Source organism: Cherax quadricarinatus, chromosome 58, assembly GCF_038502225.1.
Source record: "Cherax quadricarinatus isolate ZL_2023a chromosome 58, ASM3850222v1, whole genome shotgun sequence".
Classification (NCBI taxonomy): domain Eukaryota; kingdom Metazoa; phylum Arthropoda; class Malacostraca; order Decapoda; family Parastacidae; genus Cherax; species Cherax quadricarinatus.
Genome location: NC_091349.1, coordinates 6,697,120 through 6,716,342, shown reverse-complemented (window position 1 = coordinate 6,716,342; position 19,223 = coordinate 6,697,120). Strand labels below are relative to the sequence as shown.

Genomic DNA, 19,223 nt, shown 5'->3' with positions numbered 1-19,223 from the left:
GTATAAGAGAGAGAGAGAGAGAGAGAGAGAGAGAGAGAGAGAGAGAGAGAGAGAGAGAGAGAGAGAGAGACTGAGAAAAACTGGCCAGGCGACTACTCCAACACCACTGAAGTTATTCTTGTCTGCCGGACACCCGGGACCCCAGGGACCCCTGGGCGTCTCCTACATTTAGAATTTCATCGTTGGACTTAAAAATCTTCTTGGACTCTGACGATGGCTCCAGAGTGATGCATTATACAAAATACAATCATTACTACTTATTACTACAGAAAGTAACAAATACATTACACCACAACCATTGCTTATATACAGCGACACTAACATACAACTATCCCCTGATATATCATTAGAAATCCCCTCAAGGAAGGTTCCTTGATGTTGGTGAGGGGCTCTTGATTTAGGGAATTGGATCTGTGCTCCAGTTCCCCGAATTAAGCCTGAATGCCTTCCACATCCCCCCCCCCCCAGGCGCTGTATAATCCTCAGGGTTTAGTGCTTCCCCCTTGATTATAATAATAATAATAATCATTAGAAATACAGTAAAATATAGCCATCCCTTCTTGATATACGATACAGTAACATACAACCACTGCTGCTTCTTACTACTTAAAATACAATAATATACAACGACTACTTTCTGACGCCTGCGGTCATTCTGAAACATTTAAATTCTGTGGAGATTTTAAGAGTAGTTAGAAATAGTTCGACTATTTTTAACTAATATTGACGTCAGAATGAGAATAATTCACGTTGAGTGCTAAACCCATTTGGGTCCTTCAGACTCGGTGAAGGCTTGATCCTCCGTCAGCTGAACGCCAAACCGACGCAGTTACGCAAATAAGAGAGAAGAACCACGACCTTAGTATCTGCGCTCTCTCTCTCTCTCTCTCTCTCTCTCTCTCTCTCTCTTTCCACAGGGGCCATACAGAGGCTCGGGCAATAAGAATCAGAATTGAACATAATAATAATAATAATCTTTATTTCTACAAGTACATGTACAAGGTATACAGACCATAGCTGACATCAATGACTTACTACTATATATAGAAAGCCCCTTGTCATGTATAGTATTTCGGACAAATTAAGTTAATTTTGTCCCCAGGATGCCACCCACAGCAGTCTACTAACACCCAGGTACCCATTTTACTACTAGGTTAACAGGGACAGTCTAGCTGTCTTAAGGAAACACGTCCTAATGTTTTCCAGCCGTACCTGGGATCGATCCACGGACCACAGTGTGTGAGCTAAGCCTGGGGAAAGGCAAAGGCAGCCTGAAACCCCTTTGATCCGTGGCAGTGGAGGTAATAACTTACCTCATCATAGTCGAGGTCATCTTCAGCGGTGAGATACGGTGGTAAAGCATCGCCAGGGGCACCCAACTCCAGGAGTAGATTCGCTAAGCCCGTCGCACCGTTCGCTAGCGCCAACTGTGAAGGTACACGGTGCCTGATTAGCGCACTTGTAAGAACGTGTAAGAACACACAATCTCGGGTAATAGATACCTAGGTGGGACACCTAGGTAATAGTACCTACATACTAGGCAGGGAGACTTATTTCCAGTATCTCTTTAGAGAGATACTAGAAATAACCTACACTGCTTGGCTTTCTTGGATTATCCTGGGTTACTAACACCTTGGTTAATGTTGCGTTAACCTGGGTTACTAACACCTAGGAGGTTAATAATACCAGAAAAATCTTACAGGTGTATACTATTGCTAGTACTGGTGTGTACTAGTACTTAGTACAGGTATATACTATTGCTGGTACAGGTGTGTTGCCTTAACTCAGGTGTGAAAAAATTATTAGTTAGGTAAGCACAGGTACGTAGCTTTAATGACTATGTGAAGGGCTAGTTAGAGGTGTATATTGATTTATATATGATAGGGATATACCTGGGTGCTAAAGATATACTTGCTATACTCCAAGACGGGAAGCATAGCTCTGTTTCTATATACACAGTAACAGCATGCTGAATCTCTCTCTCTCTCTCTCTCTCTCTCTCTCACCTGGTAAGGCGTGAGTCCAGCGTAAGTCTCCAGCGTGAGCGAGACGCGACAAGACTCTGTGAGGAATGCCACTAGTCCAGGATCGCGAGCTTCAACTGCGTAGTGCAGAGCCGTGCGACCACTCTTGCCTTCCTGTAAACAACCAAACATTTTAAGTCACAGTTCTTTCTGCAACGAGGAAAAATAGACGCAGTGTACGTGGGTCTGGGAGGCTCGGGGAAGGATACATCTAACAGCGTACACCAAACAACCACATTTTTAAAAGTGACCCCCCACAATCAGCCAAAAACGCTGTAGAGTATTGCGGTATTTTCTTAAGTGCCCCACACGACTGTACTGTGAATGACTGCCAGTTATAAACCTCAGCCAATCAGGGTGAAGGGGGGGGGGTTGAACTACAAATTGACATTGTACTTACACCTGCGTGTGGAGGTCAGTCTCTCACTAGCTCTGGCTAACTAGACATCCTGTTCCCTCTTGTACGAGTCAATGGCTCTTAATGCTAAATTTTGCTCTCTCTTTACGTTACTGACAAGTATGGGATGTGTCTTTGCTGTTCTGTACGGGAACTAGAACACTACCTTTGGTGTGCATTTGACTTTCAAACTCACTGACTGCTCCCTCACTCGTGACCTATCCTACTCTGTGTATAATACCTCTAGATACGTACGTGTGTGTGTGTGTGTGTGTGTGTGTGTGTGTGTGTGTGTGTGTGTGTGTGTGTGTGTGTGTGTGTGTGTGTGTGTGTGTGTGTGTGTGTGCGCGCGCGCGCTTGAACACACGCGTCCCAGGAATGACATGTCACAGAGCCAGCTTCACTGGGACACGGTTTTGCTCTACTGTACCTAGGGTAAACTGGAATGATGAAGATTTACCAGTACTGTACTACACATGTAACTTAGGAACTGTAGTGTCTAGTACACTGATAGTACCGGAAGGAATGGTGATAGTAGTGTCTGGTACACTGATAGTACTGGACCATCCCCAATCCAGTTCCCTTCCCATGACAGTGCATTGGTGGTAGTTGTGGTGGTAGTTGTGGTGGTTGTTGTGGTGGCAGTGATTGTAGGTGTGGTAGTAGTGGTTGTTGTGGTGGCAGTGGTGGTAGTAATGGTTGTGGTGGTGGGTAGTTGTTGCTTGCAGGAGAATTGAATATATATTTATATATATATATATAAATATATATATATATATATATATATATATATATATATATATATATATATATATATATATACATATATATATACATATATATATACATACTTACCCTGGCGTTGATGTCTGCACCATACCAGGTCAGGTGCTGCAGAATCTCCTTGTATCCACCCTGTGCTGCCACGTGTATACAAGTCTGACCTGTGGAACGAGAGACGTACACACATTAACAACACAACATAGCCTCAGGTGACGGCACGATTTACGCCCCTTCAGGAGTCACTAAATCTCAAGGAATTCCTGGCCAGAGGCGGCGGTTCGAACCTCCCCCCCCCCCCCCTCTGTTTTTCCCACGTCTCCAGGCTGAGGGACTGATTACATCAAATTCCTTCTGATCTTCACTTTTCTTCTTTGTATAAGACTGATGAAGCCACTGTGCGGCGAAACATTTCCAGAATAAAGATACCCAAGTGTTGCAACGTTTCTCTCTCTCTCTCTCTCTCTCCCATCAACTTGCTGAGCCCATACTAAGACAGGGGGACGGAGGATCAAGCCTACATAAAAGGCATCTGTTACGTTGCAGTAATAATAATGATTATAATAATCACTATCAACATTTACCTAAAAGCTGTGATATGGGAATGTTGACGTGGCAATGTCTGGGAAAACCTAAGTGAGCCATACTGGACATGTGTATTATCACAGGGTAGCGCTAAACCCGTAAAAGTCAGTGCCCTGGGGATACCTAGGGAAATAGAGAGAATGGGGGATTCCCGTTGGCCTGGGACACACACACACACACACACATACACTGCATGTTTGTGTACGGGCACCATATATGGTGATGTTTGGTGCCTGGCGCCCTGGTGCCAACCTGGCTGGCACTGCCTACCTTAACAGTGCCAACCAGGGTGATTCAAGGGCGCCTGTGTGCTACCTCACTTGCTCTCACTCACTCGCTCACTCTATCTCTAATCAACAGGTAGTCTCTCTCTCTCTCCCAGTTAAATGATAAATGTAAGAATTTTGATGGTGTTTGAACTGACAGCTGTTGATGTTGATGGTGACTAGTAGTGGTGGTGGTGACTGGTGGTAGTGGTGGTGGTGGTGACTGGTGGTGGTGACTGGTGGTGGTGACTGGTGGTGGTGGTGGTGACTGGTGGTGGTGGTGATTGGTGGTGGTGACTGGTGGTGATTGACGGTGTTGGTGACCACTGGAGATATGCGTGTTGGCAACTCTTACAGGTAGGTAGACAGGGGGTGGGGGTGGAAACAGTGAGGGGAAGGGCAGTGGTGACGGTAAGGGGGAGGGGAGGGGGGGAAAGAGAGGAAAGTAGGGGTTTTCCCCGTGTTCACTCAAGTCACTCCTCGTGACACACACACACACACACACACACACACACACACACACACACACACACACACACACACACACACACAAATAGCTTTCCCACCAATATAACCCAGGTATTCACCCCACAAACTTTTAACCTCCCCCTCATTGGTCGCTCACCCCTACCCTCTCCTTTCCACTTCCCCTTTCCCCTCCCCTGTCCTCTCTGTACAGAGAGTTTTCACGGCTGGTATATAGCCGTATACAAGGTATACAGACCATAGCTGACATCAATGGCAAACTACTGTATAGAAAGTCCTTGTTATGCAGAGCATTGAGGGCAAATTAGGTCAATTTTGTCCCCAGGATGCGACCCACACCAGTAGACTAACATCCAGGTACCTATTTGACTGCTAGGTGAGCAGGGACAGAAGTTGTCTTAAGAAAACACGTCGTAATGTTTACACCCGTATGTACCTCAATAACTAGGAGGGTTTGAAGTCCCTACAACTGTACTCCTTAGAACGTAGGCGAGAAAGATGCGTCATAATCTACACCAACGCTGAAATTACTACTTATGAACACATGAGGCTTAACAGACGGTGCACGGTACCTCCAGAGGATTCAATAAGTGTATTACAATCATCACGACACCATGACAATCACAACACTATCACAATCACAACGCCATCACAATTATCACAACACAATCAGCACACCTCAACCAACCACAACATCCCTCCCCCAGGATTCCTTCCACTTGGTCATTAGTCAGACAATTTAGACGACCGCGTAAATATCTCCGTTATTTAGGGAGTAAAATAAGTTAGGTCAGTCATGGCCACACGAATTCGTGACTACACAACATACCCTCGTGGGCACCATACCCCCGTGGGCACCATACCCCCGTGGGCACCATACCCCCGTGGGCACCATACCCCCGTGGGCACCATACCCCTCAAACCTCAGTTAAGGTGACCCCAGCGTCGAGGTGGTAGCAAGGTATATGGATAGAGAAGGGAGAGAGAGAGGGGGGAGGAGGGAGGGAGAGAGCACATGATCCCTGCCTCTGACACTCACCTTACTAGATCAACTTCCTCCCATTTTTAACCTCGTCAATCCAATCTCAACCTTACAGAACCCATTTTTAACCTCGTCAACCCCATCTCAACCTTACAGAACCAATTTTTAACCTCGTCAACCCCATCTCAACCTTACAGAACCAATTTTTAACCTTGTCAAGCCAATCTCAACCTTACAGAACCAATTTTTAACCTCGTCAACCCCATCTCAACCTTACAGAACCAATTTTTAACCTCGTCAACCCTATCTCAACCTTACAGAACCAATTTTTAACCTCGTCAACCCCATCTCAACCTTACAGAACCAATTTTTAACCTCGTCAAGCCAATCTCAACCTTACAGAACCAATTTTTAACATCGTCAACCCAATCTCAACCTTACAGAACCAATTTTTAACATCGTCAACCCAATCTCAACCATATAGAACCTATTTTTAACCAAAACACGTTAAGGAAGGACAGGCCAGCAACCACAATGGCTCTCACAATCAAAAGATCCCGAGTTCAATCCCAGGTGAGGCTTGACATCTAACCCCCCCCACATTCCCCTTCACCTACTGCCCCATGTTCACCTAAAAGTAACTAGGTACCAGGTGTTAGTTGCTGTTGTGTCTCGTATGTTGGTTTACGTGCGGCCAGCAGTAACAGTCTGGTGGATCAGGCTCAGATACATCGCCAGGCCTGGTCACGGACAGAGCTGCGGGGGCGCTGACCCCCGAAAACACCCCCTAGGTATACTCCAGGTAGATGCCAGATATACTCCAGGTAGATGCCAGATATACTCCAGGTAGATGCCAGATATACTCCAGGTAGACACCAGGAAGATCTAGGAGTAACAATGAGAGTCACACTGCTCGATTTTTTTAATGGAGACAAAAATTTGGAAGTTGTCTCCTTTCTTCTTGTTCCTCCTCCTCCTCCTCCTCCTCCTCCTCCTCCTCCTCCTTCCTCTTCTTCGACAATTTTAAGATCATGTTTTAGGTTTGAGGGTTGTGAGTGGAGGGTGAGAGAGCCTTAAGCTTCACCAATACAACCTATGATCCAGTTGTTAGTTATCCACCACCACTACCAACACCACTACTACTACCAGACTACTACTACTACCACCACCAACAGTGGAATAAGACAAAAGATTAGGTATTAACTGATAAACTCTGGAGTGCCGGTCTCAAACCAGGTATGGTCCTCCTAGCCATAATGAGGTAGAAACTCCCTCCTTCTAGCCATAATGAGGTAGAAACTCCCTCCTTCTAGCCATAATGAGGTAGAAACTCCCTCCTTCTAGCCATAATGAGGTAGAAACTCCCTCCTAGCCATGAGGTAGAAACTCCCTCCTAGCCATGAGGTAGAAACTCCCTCCTAGCCATAATGAGGTAGAAACTCCCTCCTAGCCATGAGGTAGAAACTCCCTCCTTCTAGCCATAATGAGGTAGAAACTCCCTCCTAGCCATAATGAGGTAGAAACTCCCTCCTTCTAGCCATAATGAGGTAGAAACTCCCTCCTAGCCATGAGGTAGAAACTCCCTCCTAGCCATGAGGTAGAAACTCCCTCCTAGCCATGAGGTAGAAACTCCCTCCTTCTAGCCATAATGAGGTAGAAACTCCCTCCTAGCCATGAGGTAGAAACTCCCTCCTAGCCATAATGAGGTAGAAACTCCCTCCTAGCCATAATGAGGTAGAAACTCCCTCCTTCTAGCCATAATGAGGTAGAAACTCCCTCCTAGCCATGAGGTAGAAACTCCCTCCTAGCCATGAGGTAGAAACTCCCTCCTTCTAGCCATAATGAGGTAGAAACTCCCTCCTAGCCATAATGAGGTAGAAACTCCCTCCTAGCCATGAGGTAGAAACTCCCTCCTAGCCATAATGAGGTAGAAACTCCCTCCTAGCCATGAGGTAGAAACTCCCTCCTTCTAGCCATAATGAGGTAGAAACTCCCTCCTAGCCATGAGGTAGAAACTCCCTCCTAGCCATGAGGTAGAAACTCCCTCCTAGCCATGAGGTAGAAACTCCCTCCTAGCCATGAGGTAGAAACTCCCTCCTTCTAGCCATAATGAGGTAGAAACTCCCTCCTAGCCATAATGAGGTAGAAACTCCCTCCTAGCCATGAGGTAGAAACTCCCTCCTAGCCATAATGAGGTAGAAACTCCCTCCTAGCCATGAGGTAGAAACTCCCTCCTAGCCATAATGAGGTAGAAACTCCCTCCTCCTAGCCATGAGGTAGAAACTCCCTCCTCCTAGCCATGAGGTAGAAACTCCCTCCTAGCCATGAGGTAGAAACTCCCTCCTTCTAGCCATAATGAGGTAGAAACTCCCTCCTAGCCATAATGAGGTAGAAACTCCCTCCTTCTAGCCATAATGAGGTAGAAACTCCCTCCTTCTAGCCATAATGAGGTAGAAACTCCCTCCTAGCCATGAGGTAGAAACTCCCTCCTAGCCATAATGAGGTAGAAACTCCCTCCTAGCCATGAGGTAGAAACTCCCTCCTAGCCATAATGAGGTAGAAACTCCCTCCTAGCCATGAGGTAGAAACTCCCTCCTAGCCATAATGAGGTAGAAACTCCCTCCTTCTAGCCATAATGAGGTAGAAACTCCCTCCTTCTAGCCATAATGAGGTAGAAACTCCCTCCTAGCCATGAGGTAGAAACTCCCTCCTTCTAGCCATAATGAGGTAGAAACTCCCTCCTCCTAGCCATAATGAGGTAGAAACTCCCTCCTCCTAGCCATAATGAGGTAGAAACTCCCTCCTTCTAGCCATAATGAGGTAGAAACTCCCTCCTAGCCATAATGAGGTAGAAAATCCCTCCTAGCCATGAGGTAGAAACTCCCTCCTAGCCATGAGGTAGAAACTCCCTCCTTCTAGCCATAATGAGGTAGAAACTCCCTCCTAGCCATAATGAGGTAGAAACTCCCTCCTTCTAGCCATAATGAGGTAGAAACTCCCTCCTAGCCATGAGGTAGAAACTCCCTCCTAGCCATAATGAGGTAGAAACTCCCTCCTAGCCATGAGGTAGAAACTCCCTCCTAGCCATAAAGAGGTAGAAACTCCCTCCTTCTAGCCATAATGAGGTAGAAACTCCCTCCTTCTAGCCATAATGAGGTAGAAACTCCCTCCTAGCCATGAGGTAGAAACTCCCTCCTTCTAGCCATAATGAGGTAAAAACTCCCTCCTCCTAGCCATAATGAGGTAGAAACTCCCTCCTTCTAGCCATAATGAGGTAGAAACACCCTCCTTCTAGCCATAATGAGGTAGAAACTCCCTCCTAGCCATGAGGTAGAAACTCCCTCCTTCTAGCCATAATGAGGTAGAAACTCCCTCCTTCTAGCCATAATGAGGTAGAAACTCCCTCCTAGCCATGAGGTAGAAACTCCCTCCTTCTAGCCATAATGAGGTAGAAACTCCCTCCTAGCCATAATGAGGTAGAAACTCCCTCCTTCTAGCCATAATGAGGTAGAAACTCCCTCCTTCTAGCCATAATGAGGTAGAAACTCCCTCCTTCTAGCCATAATGAGGTAGAAACTCCCTCCTAGCCATAATGAGGTAGAAACTCCCTCCTAGCCATAATGAGGTAGAAACTCCCTCCTAGCCATGAGGTAGAAACTCCCTCCTCCTAGCCATGAGGTAGAAACTCCCTCCTAGCCATAATGAGGTAGAAACTCCCTCCTTCTAGCCATAATGAGGTAGAAACTCCCTCCTAGCCATGAGGTAGAAACTCGCTCCTAGCCATGAGGTAGAAACTCCCTTCTAGCCATAATGAGGTAGAAACTCCCTCCTAGCCATGAGGTAGAAACTCCCTTCTAGCCATAATGAGGTAGAAACTCCCTCCTAGCCATAATGAGGTAGAAACTCCCTCCTTCTAGCCATAATGAGGTAGAAACTCCCTTCTAGCCATAATGAGGTAGAAACTCCCTCCTAGCCATGAGGTAGAAACTCCCTTCTAGCCATAATGAGGTAGAAACTCCCTCCTAGCCATGAGGTAGAAACTCCCTTCTAGCCATAATGAGGTAGAAACTCCCTCCTAGCCATAATGAGGTAGAAACTCCCTCCTAGCCATAATGAGGTAGAAACTCCCTCCTCCTAGCCATAATGAGGTAGAAACTCCCTCCTCCTAGCCATAATGAGGTAGAAACTCCCTCCTCCTAGCCATAATGAGGTAGAAACTCCCTCCTAGCCATAATGAGGTAGAAACTCCCTCCTCCTAGCCATAATGAGGTAGAAGCCCCTCCTTCTAACCACAGGGGGGTAGGAGCCCTCCAATCCACAGAAACAGAACGACTCCCAAATCTCGATCCACTGCCTCCTCCAGACTAAATTATCTTCTCCCCTTCCCTCCATCCTACCTTCTTCCCTCCATCCTACCTTCTTCCCTCCATCCTGCCATCCTCCTGTCCTTGTGGTCATTTCTATCCTGTAATTACAGTCACGTTCCTGCCTTCTTGGAGGGCAGGACAGTCAGTTCCTGCCTTCTTGGAGGGCAGGACAGTCAGTTCCTGCCTTCTTGGAGGGCAGGACAGTCAGTTCCTGCCTTCTTGGAGGGCAGGACAGTCAGTTCCTGCCTTCTTGGAGGGCAGGACAGTCAGTTCCTGCCTTCTTGGAGGGCAGGACAGTCAGTTCCTGCCTTCTTGAAGGGCAGGACAGTCAGTTCCTGCCTTCTTGGAGCGCAGGACAGTCAGTTCCTCCCTTCTTGGAGGGCAGGACAGTCAGTTCCTGCCTTCTTGGAGGGCAGGACAGTCAGTTCCTGCCTTCTTGGAGGGCAGGACAGTCAGTTCCTGCCTTCTTGAAGGGCAGGACAGTCAGTTCCTGCCTTCTTGGAGCGCAGGACAGTCAGTTCCCGCCTTCTTGGAGCGCAGGACAGTCAGTTCCTGCCTTCTTGGAGGGCAGGACAGTCAGTTCCTGCCTTCTTGGAGGGCAGGACAGTCAGTTCCTGCCTTCTTGGAGCGCGGGACAGTCAGTTCCTGCCTTCTTGGAGCGCGGGACAGTCAGTTCCTGCCTTCTTGGAGCGCAGGACAGTCAGTTCCTGCCTTCTTGGAGCGCAGGACAGTCAGTTCCTGCCCCTGTAGGGCAGGACAGTCAGTTCCTATCCCAGTAGGGCAGGACAGACAGTTCCTGTCCCCGTAGGGCAGGAAAGTCAGTTCCTGTCCCTGGAGGGCAGGATAGTCAGTTCCTGCCCCTGTAGGGCAGGACAAAATCAGTTCCTGTTCCTGGAGGGCAGGACAAAATCAGTTCCTGTCCCTGGAGGGCAGGACAGTCAGTTCATGTCCCTGTAGGGCAGGACAGTCAGTTCCTGCCCCTGTAGGGCAGGACAAAGTCAGTCCCTGTCCCTGTAGGGCAGGACAAAGTCAGTCCCTGTCCCTGTAGGGCAGGACAAAGTCAGTCCCTGTCCCTGTAGGGCAGGACAAAGTCAGTCCCTGTAGGGCAGGACAAAGTCAATCCCTGTAGGGCATGAAAGTCAGTTCCTGTCCCTGTAAGGCAGGAAAGTCGGTTCCTCCTCTTGGAGTGCAGGACAAAGTCAATTCCTGCCTCCCTGGAGGGCAGGACAGTCAGTTCCTGCCTCTGTGGAGGGCAGGACAGTCAGTTCCTGCCTCTGTGGAGGGCAGGACAGTCAGTTCCTGCCTCTGTGGAGGGCAGGACAGTCAGTTCCTGCCTCTGTGGAGGGCAGGACAGTCAGTTCCTGCCTCTGTGGAGGGAAGGACAGTCAGTTCCTGCCTCTGTGGAGGGAAGGACAGTCAGTTCCTGCCTCTGTGGAGGGAAGGACAGTCAGTTCCTGCCTCTGTGGAGGGAAGGACAGTCAGTTCCTGCCTCTGTGGAGGGAAGGACAGTCAGTTCCTGCCTCTGTGGAGGGAAGGACAGTCAGTTCCTGCCTCTGTGGAGGGAAGGACAGTCAGTTCCTGCCTCTGTGGAGGGAAGGACAGTCAGTTCCTGCCTCTGTGGAGGGAAGGACAGTCAGTTCTTGGCTCTGTGGAGGGCAGGACAGCCATTTCCTCCCTCCCTGGAGGGCAGGACAGTCAGTTCCTGCCTCTGTGGAAGGCAAGACAGTCAGTTCCTGCCCCTGGAGGGCAGGAGAGAGTCAGTTCCTGCCCCCCCCCCCTGGAGGGCAGGACTCACGCATGACCGTGCGTGCGTGCGTGTGGTGAGAGTGCCAAGAGAGGCGTACATGCCTGACCTTATTTAGTAAGTGTGAGTAAGGTGGGGAGAGGGGGAAGGGAGCGGAGGGGAATAGTGCCAGGCAGCGAGCAGCAGGGCCACATTAGGAGGTGCCTATATGTAGCTTCCCCGACACCAATATATATACCCCAGGGGCGGGTCTGCTGGTGCCAGCCATGCCCCAGGGGTGCCATGCCCAGGGCCAGCCTGGCACACACACACATACACACACACACCCCACCCCACCGACGGGATTTCCCGTAAGTTGGCTGCCCCCTCCCATTCCCCTCCCCCCAATCCCACTAATTCTCCCTCCCTCCTGAAACTCAGGAATGCACTGCGTAAATAACGCAGGCTTTCGCCTACGCACCTATCATGTTTTGCTTTGAAAAACAGTACGCAACCTGCATGCGGGGCCAGGAGCTGTGAATCGACCCCTGCAACCACAAATAGATGAGTACACAGACACCTGGTCAAGCACGTCAAGAAATTAGAGAAAGTGCAAAGGTTTGCAAGAAGAATAATCCCGGAGCTAAGGGGCATGTCCTACGAGGAGAGGTTAAGGGAAATCGACCTGATGACACTGGAGGACAGCAGGGATAGGGAAGACATGATAACGACATATAAAATACTGAAAGGAATTGACAAGGTGGATAGGGACAGGATATTTCAGAGATATGACACACCAACAAGGAGAGACAGGCACAAGGGAACACAGCAACAAGACACACCAACAAGGGGATACAGCAACAAGGGAACACAGCAACAAGACACACCAACAAGGGGATACAGCAACAAGACACACCAACAAGGGGATACAGCAACAAGGGGACACAGCAACAAGACACACCAACAAGGGGATACAGCAACAAGACACACCAACAAGGGGATACAGCAACAAGGGGACACAGCAACAAGGGGACACAGCAACAAGACACAGCAACAAGGGGATACAGCAACAAGGGGACACAGCAACAAGGGGACACAGCAACAAGACACAGCAACAAGGGGATACAGCAACAAGGGGACACAGCAACAAGGGAACACAGCAACAAGACACAGCAACAAGGGGATACAGCAACAAGGGGACACAGCAACAAGGGGACACAGCAACAAGGGGACACAGCAACAAGGGGACACAGCAACAAGGGGACACAGCAACAAGGAGTAAGCATACACACCTGGGTGAAAGGTGATCCTGGGAGACAGGTGTATCACCAGCAAGCCAGGTGTTCACTTTTCGGAACAATGACACCTGTCACATCTCACTGCTGTGGGTGGGTCGAGTTTCAGTTCCAGGTCCTGCCTCTCAGCTTGCCGGACTTACTCCCTCCTAGCCTCGTGGCTCTTCCCATGCTTAGGTTACTTTCTCATTGAGTGAAAAAACCATACCACGGACGGGGATAGAACCCGCGATCAGTCTCAAAACTCCAGACCGTCGCGGGTTCTATCCCCGTCCGTGGTATGATTTGTTTGCAATCTTGTCATTACGATTTCGTGAGTCCATTGAGTGAGTTCTGTAGCCTCTGTCCCCCTAGAGTCTGTACTCAATGTCCGGTCTTCTTCCCTCCTTTACCCAATTTTCATACACATTTTTTGTCCTCGTCTGCTTTTATTCTCGCCAATTTTGCATTATCTATAAACAGGAACACATCTCTCTATTCTAGGTCACTGAGACGTGATAAACAGCACTGGTGCTAATACTGATCCTTGCGGAGACCCACTCTTTAACCTTGCCCTATTCTCGGATAATCACCCTGCCTGCTCTCCATAAGACATTGATCCACCATAGTGAATTTTCTGTTATCCTTGCATGCCCCTTAAGTTATTGTTCTATTGTTCCAGTCTCTTGTAAGATAGTGTCAAATGCATTCTTGTAGGCCAAGAATATACAGTCCACCCATCTCTGTCTATCTGTCTCTGTCTGTCTCTGTCTCTCCTGTTAGTCACAGAACTCCTGTAAGTCTGCGAAAAGCTATTTACCATCTGTGTACCCGTGTGTAAGTACATTTCCTAACCTACGACACTCTTTCTGGTTGTATCTACAACTTTACAAGGTGTATGTCAAGTCACACTCGTCTGGAGTCACCGCTTCCTGTCTCCTCTTTTTAAATACTGGGAGTAGATTTATTTAGGTACAGTTACACATAAATGCAATTATCATACATAGAGTAATTTATCCTCCAGGGTAACCCAAATAAAAGCCAGAGTGACTTGTATTCCAGATCTCTGACAACTGTCCCTTGCAAAGTGGCTTGAGAATTTAGATACTTGTGCAACACTTCGGTATCTTTATTGTCAGGACGTTTCGGAAGACAGTGGCTTCATCAGTCCTATACAAAGAAGAATGGTGTTTGAGTTTGAGGTATCAGTCAGGAGTTTGAGGTATCAGTCCCTCAGCCTGGAGTCGATGTAATCAGGCTGAGGGACTGATTACTACAAACTCCTTCTGATCTTCATTATTCTAAGTACTGGACTGATGAAGCCACAGTGTGGGCGAAACGTTGCCACAATAAAGATACCCAAGTGTTGCACATGTGTCTAATTTATCAACTTGTCGGTTCTCTGAGCCATTTATCTACGTGCCAGTGACTTGAAGATTGCAACTTGCACATGTATAGTGCTTCTGCTGCCTCTTGCAGGATCCTGGGTGATAGTTGCATCTTGCAGGATCCTGGGTGATAGTTGCATCTTGCAGGATCCTGGGTGATAGTTGCATCTTGCAGGATCCTGGGTGATAGTTGCATCTTGCAGGATCCTGGGTGATAGTTGTATCTTGCAGGATCCTGGGTGATAGTTGCATCTTGCAGGATCCTGGGTGATAGTTGCATCTTGCAGGATCCTGGGTGATAGTTGCATCTTGCAGGATCCTGGGTGATAGTTGTATCTTGCAGGATCCTGGGTGATAGTTGTATCTTGCAGGATCCTGGGTGATAGTTGTATCTTGCAGGATCCTGGGTGATAGTTGTATCTTGCAGGATCCTGGGTGATAGTTGCATCTTGCAGGATCCTGGGTGATAGTTGCATCTTGCAGGATCCTGGGTGATAGTTGTATCTTGCAGGATCCTGGGTGATAGTTGCATCTTGCAGGATCCTGGGTGATAGTTGCATCTTGCAGGATCCTGGGTGATAGTTGTATCTTGCAGGATCCTGGGTGATAGTTGTATCTTGCAGGATCCTGGGTGATAGTTGTATCTTGCAGGATCCTGGGTGATAGTTGTATCTTGCAGGATCCTGGGTGATAGTTGTATCTTGCAGGATCCTGGGTGATAGTTGTATCTTGCAGGATCCTGGGTGATAGTTGCATCTTGCAGGATCCTGGGTGATAGTTGCATCTTGCAGGATCCTGGGTGATAGTTGCATCTTGCAGGATCCTGGGTGATAGTTGTATCTTGCAGGATCCTGGGTGATAGTTGCATCTTGCAGGATCCTGGGTGATAGTTGCATCTTGCAGGATCCTGGGTGATAGTTGCATCTTGCAGGATCCTGGGTGATAGTTGCATCTTGCAGGATCCTGGGTGATAGTTGCATCTTGCAGGATCCTGGGTGATAGTTGCATCTTGCAGGATCCTGGGTGATAGTTGCATCTTGCAGGATCCTGGGTGATAGTTGCATCTTGCAGGATCCTGGGTGATAGTTGCATCTTGCAGGATCCTGGGTGATAGTTGCATCTTGCAGGATCCTGGGTGATAGTTGCATCTTGCAGGATCCTGGGTGATAGTTGCATCTTGCAGGATCCTGGGTGATAGTTGCATCTTGCAGGATCCTGGGTGATAGTTGTATCTTGCAGGATCCTGGGTGATAGTTGTATCTTGCAGGATCCTGGGTGATAGTTGTATCTTGCAGGATCCTGGGTGATAGTTGCATCTTGCAGGATCCTGGGTGATAGTTGCATCTTGCAGGATCCTGGGTGATAGTTGTATCTTGCAGGATCCTGGGTGATAGTTGCATCTTGCAGGATCCTGGGTGATAGTTGTATCTTGCAGGATCCTGGGTGATAGTTGCATCTTGCAGGATCCTGGGTGATAGTTGCATCTTGCAGGATCCTGGGTGATAGTTGTATCTTGCAGGATCCTGGGTGATAGTTGCATCTTGCAGGATCCTGGGTGATAGTTCGTAATATCACATTACACTTCATATATCCAGCAACTCTGCTGCACATTTCTGCCAGTGTTGTGGTGGTGATACTACTGGTAGAGATAGCGGTACTGGTGGTTAGTGACGGTAGTGGTGGTAGTGACGGTAGTGGTGGTTAGTGACGGTAGTGGTGGTAGTGACGGTAGTGGTGGTAGTGACGGTAGTGGTGGTTAGTGACGGTAGTGGTGGTAGTGACGGTAGTGGTGGTAGTGACGGTAGTGGTGGTAGTGACGGTAGTGGTGGTAGTGACGGTAGTGGTGGTAGTGACGGTAGTGGTGGTTAGTGACGGTAGTGGTGGTAGTGACGGTAGTGGTGGTAGTGACGGTAGTGGTGGTTAGTGACGGTAGTGGTGGTAGTGACGGTAGTGGTGGTAGTGACGGTAGTGGTGGTAGTGACGGTAGTGGTGGTTAGTGACGGTAGTGGTGGTAGTGACGGTAGTGGTGGTAGTGACGGTAGTGGTGGTAGTAGTGGTAATGCTACTGATACAGTGGCAGAGGTGATGGTGGTGGTAGTGGTACTACTGGTAGTGGTAGTAACAAGTGGAGGTAAACCCCACTTAAATATTAGGAGACAGGCAATGATAACAGGCTGTGGGATGGCCCACTCTCACACACACACTTGGGACCTGTTCTTCACTTCTATGCTTTGTCATTTTAAATTCTATGTTTTTCTATCTTTTATCTTCTATATTTATGGATAACTAAAGCAAACAAACACTTGTCATTACTCAGTAATAACCATACACACAAAAAAACAAACACAGCAGATTAAAACATCTGTATATTTCGACTCTCTTTTGAGGCCCTCTTCAGCAGATTTTTCTTCATTCCTAGTCGCTATTTCCCTGTGTTTCTTCTAGTTCTTTGTCCCGCGTGTTATCATCTTTCAGTGTTACTAGCATGTCACTAGTGAAGTGTAGGACCTGCCTAGCATGGGTCACTAGTGAAGTGAAGGACCTGCCTAGCATGGGTCACTAATGAAGTGCAAGACCTGCCTAGCATGGGTCACTAGTGAAGTGTAGGACCTGCCTAGCATGGGTCAGTAGTGAAGTGTAGGACCTGCCCAGCATGGGTCACTAGTGAAGTGTAGGACCTGCCTAGCATGGGTCACTAGTGAAGTGAAGGACCTGCCTAGCATGTGTCACTAGTGAAGTGTAGGACCTGCCTAGCATGGGTCACTAGTGAAGTGTAGGACCTGCCTAGCATGGGTCAGTAGTGAAGTGTAGGACCTGCCCAGCATGGGTCACTAGTGAAGTGTAGGACCTGCCTAGCATGGGTCACTAGTGAAGTGTAGGACCTGCCTAGCATGGGTCACTAGTGAAGTGTAGGACCTGCCTAGCATGGGTCACTAGTGAAGTGTAGGACCTGCCTAGCATGGGTCAGTAGTGAAGTGTAGGACCTGCCCAGCATGGGTCACTAGTGAAGTGTAGGACCTGCCTAGCATGGGTCACTAGTGAAGTGTAGGACCTGCCTAGCATGGGTCACTAGTGAAGTGTAGGACCTGCCTAGCATGGGTCACTAGTGAAGTGTAGGACCTGCCTAGCATGGGTCACTAGTGAAGTGTAGGACCTGCCCAGCATGGGTCACTAGTGAAGTGTAGGACCTGCCTAGCATGGGTCACTAGTGAAGCGAAGGACCTGCCTAGCATGGGTCACTAGTGAAGTGCAAGACCTGCCTAGCATGGGTCACTAGTTAAGTGTAGGACCTGCCTAGCATGGGTCACTAGTGAAGCGAAGGACCTGCCTAGCATGGGTCACTAGTGAAGTGTAGGACCTGCCTAGCATGGGTCACTAGTGAAGTGCAAGACCTGCTTAGCATGGGTCACTAGTGAAGTGCAGGACCTGCCTAGCATGGGTCGGTAAGGCTTGTGCTGTAGGTCTACTGCAGTGCTTCACTAGTCTTGTGTTCTAAGAGGAGGAGGAGGAAGAGAAGACGAAGAAGGGAGAGAGAGAGGGGGGGGGAGGAGTATCTAGTGATAAGATGAGAGAGTAAAAGGTACTTGGAAAATCCGCTACGTATGACGTCACATGTTACGATAACAGTATGCGATGTGTCAGGTTCCGTCAGGCACTCTCCACACCAGCGACACGTGCTCCTTGCTGGCCGAAACGTGCCCTCAGTGTCTTAACACCCACATGCAGTGTTTCTCAGATGTACTGTTTTTGTAAGACTTGTTTGAGGCGAGGAAGATGAACACTTATCAAGACTGAGGGACTGACCCCCCTCGACATTACTGCTTCAAGACTGAAGGACTGACCCCCTCGACATTACTGCTTCAAGACTGAAGGACTGACCCCCCTCGACATTACTGCTTCAAGACTGAGGGACTGACCCCCTCGACATTACTGCTTCAAGACTGAAGGACTGACCCCCCTCGACATTACTGCTTCAAGACTGAGGGACTGACCCCCCTCGACATTACTGCTTCAAGACTGAAGGACTGACCCCCCCTCGACATTACTGCTTCAAGACTGAAGGACTGACCCCCTCGACATTACTGCTTCAAGACTGAGGGACTGACCCCCTCGACATTACTGCTTCAAGACTGAAGGACTGACCCCCCTCGACATTACTGCTTCAAGACTGAAGGACTGACCCCCCTCGACATTACTGCTTCAAGACTGAAGGACTGACCCCCTCGACATTACTGCTTCAAGACTGAGGGACTGACCCCCTCAACATTACTGCTTCAAGACTGAAGGACTGACCCCCCTCGACATTACTGCTTCAAGACTGAAGGACTGACCCCCTCGACATTACTGCTTCAAGACTGAGGGACTGACCCCCTCGACATTACTGCTTCAAGACTGAGGGACTGACCCCCCTCGACATTACTGCTTCAAGACTGAAGGACTGACCCCCCTCGACATTACTGCTTCAAGACTGAGGGACTGACCCCCCTCGACATTACTGCTTCAAGACTGAAGGACTGACCCCCTCGACATTACTGCTTCAAGACTGAAGGACTGACCCCCTCGACATTACTGCTTCAAGACTGAAGGACTGACCCCCTCGACATTACTGCTTCAAGACTGAAGGACTGACCCCCCTCGACATTACTGCTTCAAGACTGAAGGACTGACCCCCTCGACATTACTGCTTCAAGACTGAGGGACTGACCCCCTCGACATTACTGCTTCAAGACTGAAGGACTGACCCCCCTCGACATTACTGCTTCAAGACTGAAGGACTGACCCCCCTCGACATTACTGCTTCAAGACTGAGGGACTGACCCCCCTCGACATTACTGCTTCAAGACTGAAGGACTGACCCCCCTCGACATTACTGCTTCAAGACTGAAGGACTGACCCCCCTCGACATTACTGCTTCAAGACTGAAGGACTGACCCCCTCGACATTACTGCTT

The 19,223-nt window shown here is 48.6% G+C and overlaps 1 protein-coding gene across 1 annotated transcript in view; it reads right to left on the bottom strand.

Moving 5' to 3' along the window:
• Positions 1-1,313: 1,313 nt before the first annotated feature.
• The window catches only part of LOC128698043 (NF-kappa-B inhibitor alpha), a gene marked incomplete at its 3' end in the record, with an annotated part of 57,784 nt that continues 39,874 nt past the window's right edge, over positions 1,314-19,223 (bottom strand). The window contains 3 exon segments of the mRNA XM_070097587.1: positions 1,314-1,427; positions 2,007-2,138; positions 3,277-3,365. Coding sequence (XP_069953688.1) covers positions 1,314-1,427; positions 2,007-2,138; positions 3,277-3,365 — 335 coding nt within the window.